This window comes from Brassica napus, chromosome C1 (assembly GCF_020379485.1).
Source record: "Brassica napus cultivar Da-Ae chromosome C1, Da-Ae, whole genome shotgun sequence".
Lineage (NCBI taxonomy): Eukaryota > Viridiplantae > Streptophyta > Magnoliopsida > Brassicales > Brassicaceae > Brassica > Brassica napus.
In genome coordinates this window covers 39,565,187-39,571,209 of record NC_063444.1, presented here as the reverse complement: position 1 = coordinate 39,571,209, position 6,023 = coordinate 39,565,187, and the positions used below count along the sequence as shown (strand labels likewise).

Sequence of the window (6,023 nt, the reverse complement as noted above, 5' to 3'; positions counted from 1 at the left end):
GAATTTTTTTAAATTTTTCTCCAAAATTGAAAACCCTAAAAATTTTCCTTTATTGGGCCGCCCAAGTCCACATTGCCTAATTCCATAAGAATCCATAGATAAATTGGTTTTCAAACTCTGACCACTTAGAGCCCACCTGGAAATATGGACATAATTAGTGGAAGCCCAAATGTATGTGGACATGGACGCTTATCGGACAGCCCACCCAGTTTACAGCTCTACATTTCATACTTCATAGTTCATACTAAAATCAGTACAAGCTTGAGTAAGAGATTAAGCATATGTTCTGATCACTGTTTTACCAAAAAAAATTGGTTGGAACTTAGTATTTTTCCGCATAGCTTCAACCCGCATTAGATGGATTACTTCCGCTTTTTAAACAACCTTTCTAAGTTCGCCTAAACATAAGGCTAGGCCTATAAAAACTTAAATATATGGCCCAATAATTGACTATGACATCTTTTGATATTTTTTGCTTTTCATCTAGTCGTTTTTTTTTTCATTCGAACTTGAATGTCAAAGAATCAAGAAGAATAAATTTCATTTTGTTCTTTCAAAACCATTTTGTTTTTTCAAAAACGCTTTCTAATAGTAAATACATTGGCGAACAAAATCGTGCCCTCGCCCTTAATGTTAGAGTTATCCATGCTCACCAAACTGCCACACAACCTCCCCCATTTCTTCCATCCCGACATGTGTTGTTCGATATTGATCTCTAAATCCATCCCAAAACAACAAATTCAATAGCTTTATAAGTTGTTGATTTCTTAGAAAGATGACTTTTTTTGTACCAAATTAATCTACCAGTCTTACTCCAAGTAGTTTTAGTAAAGATTTAAAATACACTAATGAGCCACCAGCAGAAACACATTAAAATCTTTATAAAGAATATATAATTAACACAAACTTCAAAAGTAAATTATTTAATAAATAAGTATTTTGTGATAAGGAATGAAAGGACATAATTTTATTTCCATATTTGATAAAAACCCTTCAAGATCTATAAATAAAATATACATCTTCCAATCAAATTAGCTACAAAGTTTTTATATAAAATCAAGGGAAAACTGAAAAGAGTCTCTTTGGGGGTGATTGGTACTGTTTATAGAAGCTGTAGACATGTAGACAGTCTTTTTAATTTCTAGGGTCATTTTTTAAAGCAATCATGCTTTATTTCAAAGTTGTAGACATATTTTTAATTTCTATAGCCATTTTTAAAAGCAATCATGATTTTATTTTTAAAATTGAATCCAAAGCCAAAACATTAAAATAGGAAATATGTTAGATTTAGAAAACACATTTTTTTTTATGCCAAAAAAAAGAGCACTTTTTCTAGAATTTTTATTTAGTACTCTGAAAAAAATTCCTACAACAAAATAAATTAAATCCAAAGCTAAAAATTTAAAGCCTTAATCTTAGAGCAAAAAATAGAAAGCTACGGCTTCAACCGATCAAACCCTTCGTGTAAATTCTCATATTCTCTTCAGTCTTCTCATGTTATTTCCATGGTTCGTCTTAAAGAAATTTTACCGTTTTTTCATATTAAATGATTTATTCGAAATGAAGCTTAATTTGTCATGTAGCAATCATGATTTGCAGATAATCACATTTCTCATGCCTTAGTCTTCCTCTCTTAATACGTGCGTCTGTATGAATATAACGCCCGTATATTGGTCTATGTGTATATATAATTACACCAAAGCAACACACGATCTCTACTAAATTAGTGGATCGATTACATTCAGATCTGAAAACTAAGACTAAAACTTGTGGATCGATTTTGCTTAATCAGTCATCTCTGTAAGTGTATTAACACATACCATTCATGCCCATTTTCATTTGTTAAGTTTGTTTATATTGTTCTCCGAAAAATGTTTTTGTAGATGAAAATCCACATGAGTATTTTCTAACAGTTACATGTATTTTATGATGTTTTTCTTCTAATTTCCATAGAAAAAATGGAGAACGAATTGGATTTAACACTGCGGTTGAGTCTGCCAAGTCCTACTGTTGAGACACATCTGAGCTTAAACACTCTCACCACTGATCAGGTTTTATTTCATTAATATTTATCCTTTTCACTGATATTGATTGATGAAGCCATGAATAACATGAAAAATCCCACACAGAATTTTGTAGGAAGTGTTTTTATCGTTGTAATTTTGGTATAATTCAGTGAAATTTTAGTTGGAAAAACATGAAATATCTGATGAATTTACCCTAGAGATCTATGACACCAATCACCACTACATAACATTTGAAAAACATGACTTAGTACATGTTTATCTTAAATCTCACACAGAATTTTCATTTGAATAATTTCATGTATCAAATTAAACCAATAAACATTTCATTTTTCTTAACCAGTCAACTCTGAAACACATTAGTTAAACAATCAACATTCATTTAGAATATTGAACTCATATTAAATTCATTAATCTTTGTTTAAGGAAAAAAAACTAACCCCACACTGTTTTAAAGGTAACAGTTGCAATTTGGAGGAAAAAAACATTTAATCATTGTCATCATTTTCTTTTTGTAATTAATACCCTTTATAACAGCGCTACAAATGGACAATGATTATATATATATGCATTAAATGCTAATTAATTAATTAAAAATACACCATAATAGGGGAACAACTTCGAAAGTAACCGCCGAGACAACAACGATGTCGGTGAGATTCGTGGCCGCCGTCACATTCTTTGGAACAACGATGAATCGACCAACGACCACGAAGGTGGGAGAAAGAACGTCGACGTCAATATCCAATACTACAACTTAATCTTCAACCACTTCGCCGGCGTCGGCGAGACCTTGAACTTTGAACCTTTCCCGATGCAACCATCTCCGGCTCCTGTGCCGGAGACTCCTACGGGAAGTGACTATGTGCTGATTGATGTCCCTGCTAAGAGAGCTCAACGTAACTCTTTAACGTTTAAAAACGCTGTGGACGCTCATGCGATTCTAGGGCGGCGTTGGGGCTGCAGCGGCGCCTGTACAGCAAGAAGGATTAACGAGATGAGGAAGTGTACGAACATGAACTGCAAGGCAATTAACACTCCTATGTGGCGAAAGGGTCCTCTTGGTCCCAAGGCAAGTTCATTATCTTATCTCAAAATCTTTAACTTATTAACCATGTTCGAATAAGTTTAAGATATTAACTGCGCTGCTTAAACCTAAACTTTAACTAAATGAATGTTGTTAACTAATGTGTTTCAGAGTTTATGCAATGCTTGTGGGATAAAGTTCAGGAAGGAGAAAGAGAAGAGATGCAATGGAACTGAGTGATTGTGGTTGTCTTTGTATTTGATTAATATACAAAAAGAGAGAAACTGAATCATTGTTAATTAAGCATTATATGTCTCTGATTAAGCTTTTTGAGAGGAAAGCTAAACTATGGAGATTTAAGCAGATTTATTGAAGTGTCATTTTCAATATGTTAAATATATGAATTTGCAGCTTTTTAATGAAAAAAAAAAAAAAGTTCGATGTACCTACATTATTAGAGTTTTAACAAATTATGCTAAATAAAGGCAGTAATTCTTTAAATAAAATACCATCTTAGTTTTTTTTTTTAGGTTTCTTTGATATGTTTCTATTCGTTGTTTCGAAATCAATATGTGCTTCCGTTTCGATGACAATAATTAAGGCTACTTAGTACTTATATATAAGGTATGAATTTTATTTTTGTTTTATTACTCTTTGTCGTCTATCTTTACTAGTTATCGCTTAGATTTCTCTTGTGATCGTATATCTCCGGAAAGATTTTGATCTTTATTGGCTTCTAGTTCTGAAAAGAAAGTGTTTTTATTAGCTTATGTGCTACTTGTGTCTGATTAAGCTTTTTGAGAGGAAAGCTAAACTATGGAGATTTAAGCATATTTATTGAAGTGTCATTCATTTTCAATATGTTAAATATATGAATTTGCAGCTTTTTAATGAAAACAAAAATAATGTTCGATATACCTACATTATTAGAGTTTTAACAAATTATGATAAATAATGGCGGTAATTCTTTAAATAAAATACCATCTTAATTTTTTTTTAGGTTTCTTCGATATGTTTCTATTCGTTGTTTCAAAATCGATATCTGCTTCCGTTTCGATGACAATAGTCAAGGCTACTTAATACTTATATATTAAAGGTATGACTTTTATTTTTGTTTTATTTATTCTTTGTCGTCTATCTTTACTAGTTATCGATTAGATTTCTCTTGTGATCGTATATCTCCGGAAAGATTTCGATCTTTATTGGCTTCTAGTTCTGAAAAGAAAGTGTTTTTATTAGCTTATGTGCTACTTGTTTTAATAGGATTTTTAGATGACAAAAAATATTTATTAGTTATTCAAAAATACAAAAGCATATTCAATGATGGAGAAATACTATATATCAATAATTTTAAATGAATGTCATATTTTTTGTTTGAAAAGAACATATCAGAAGTAATACATATTCGCACACTAATTTACATAAAATATCATTGGTTCATCTAGCTACTTTTATCAGTTTCAGTGTTTTTTTTTACATAAATTTTCAATTTTACAATAATTCACTTCTAGTGATGAATTCATTCTTCGTCATAAGTCATTTAAAATTGAAATATTGACTTAAAAAGAAATTCTTATTACTGATTTTGATGCAGACAAATTTCAAAAATGTAGTCTTTATTTTCTTTTCTTTTTTTTTTGGTTAAAAGATGATTCATTAATTCAAAGACTAGAGTTTCTCCAAAGCGGAGGATACCAAAATTAAAGAGAGAGCTGATTTGGCAATTGAGGTGAAGGATCAACTCGACACGCGGATGTCATCGATGATACTTCGAATACCTGTCTCAGAGGAGTGTCCATCGAGATGTAGAGTGAGATTTCTGGAATATGTGTAGTATACCACTTCTTGAAAGTTCATCTGAATCCCACCAGAAATAGCTGCCTTAAGGGCCAGCGCCTCTGCAATTTAAGGCGAGGCAGCATGAGCTCTGCTATCAAAACACATCCACCTTGAACGAACCTAGTCCACAATCGCAAGATAAAGGATTCCAAGCAGCATCCGGTAGATAATCTTTACATTAGCGGGGTGATTAGCATTCATGGCAATAAGATTTTTCGGGTCAGCTTTAGTGGCAGGGAGATCTGTTGCCTGTTGGTAGTCTTTGTTTTCTCAAAATACATCCCATTGCACTAGCTAATTTTCCATTTCCTATCAATTTTAATGAATTTTCAAATGGTTTTGTACGGTTAGAATTATTCTATAAGGATGAGATTTACATATTTTGAATTCTGGTTATCAGGTTCTGTATAGAGATAAATAGATTCAAATTAAAATATATTGATATTACAGCTGTATGTTTACTAGAAAGGAACGTTATTCTTGTTTGTTTACTAGAAAGGAACGTTATTCTTGTTCTTTTTTGAGCAATAGAGACGTTATTCTTTAAACCAATGTAATTGGTTTTCTTTGTTTGTGTTCGAGTTGTTGCATATATTAATGATAAGTATCTAGTCCACAGCAAGTAGTTATAATTGCAAAACCAGTTACATTGGTATTAGAGAAATGTTGTTTTTTATTAGCGAACTCGTCAGTTAAAATAATGATATTGATTTAAGTACATTGATAGGAAACGGTCATTTTAAAAATCAAAATAACAAATATTTTATTTTTTCATAAACGAAATGAAATTGCAACATATGAACACAATTTTCCTAAGCAGCACCTTTATTCTTCTGTGTTACAAGAAAAAAAAAAGAGAGGATAAAATGCCTGTCTAATTCAATTTCAAAGCCTACCATAAACCAAAATAACAATCCTATCAGAACTTAATCCAATAAACATTTGTGTCCACTTTATAAAACATGCTTTGCTCGTTACTACCAAAATTTAAACCATAGGTTATAACCCAGCGGTTGTGGTCTAGTGGTGGTAGGTTCGGGAGCAAAAGGCCAAATATGGTCGCACCTTGAGTTCAATCTATCGGTAGAATTTTATACAAAGCTCATGGGCCAGCTGGCTTTCTGAGTTTAATG

General features: G+C 31.8%; 1 protein-coding gene across 1 annotated transcript; it reads left to right on the top strand.

Moving 5' to 3' along the window:
• Positions 1-1,707: 1,707 nt before the first annotated feature.
• LOC106386471 (GATA transcription factor 29-like) lies at positions 1,708-5,462 on the top strand. Its single transcript, XM_048744476.1, has 3 exons — positions 1,708-1,800; positions 1,954-2,051; positions 2,635-5,462. The coding sequence occupies exons 2-3, from the start codon at positions 1,959-1,961 to the stop codon at positions 3,148-3,150; spliced, it is 609 nt and encodes a 202-aa protein (XP_048600433.1). The 5' UTR covers positions 1,708-1,800; positions 1,954-1,958; the 3' UTR covers positions 3,151-5,462.
• The last annotated feature ends 561 nt before the right edge of the window (positions 5,463-6,023 follow it).

What these genes read in the sequence shown, in the direction of transcription:
- LOC106386471 (XM_048744476.1), top strand. Translation starts at nt 1,959, where the DNA reads ATGGAGAACGAATTGGATTTAACACTGCGGTTGAGTCTGCCAAGTCCT. An exon ending in ACACTCTCACCACTGATCAG is followed by an intron (nt 2,052 to 2,634) that starts GTTTTATTTCAT and finishes ACACCATAATAG; the next exon opens with GGGAACAACTTCGAAAGTAA.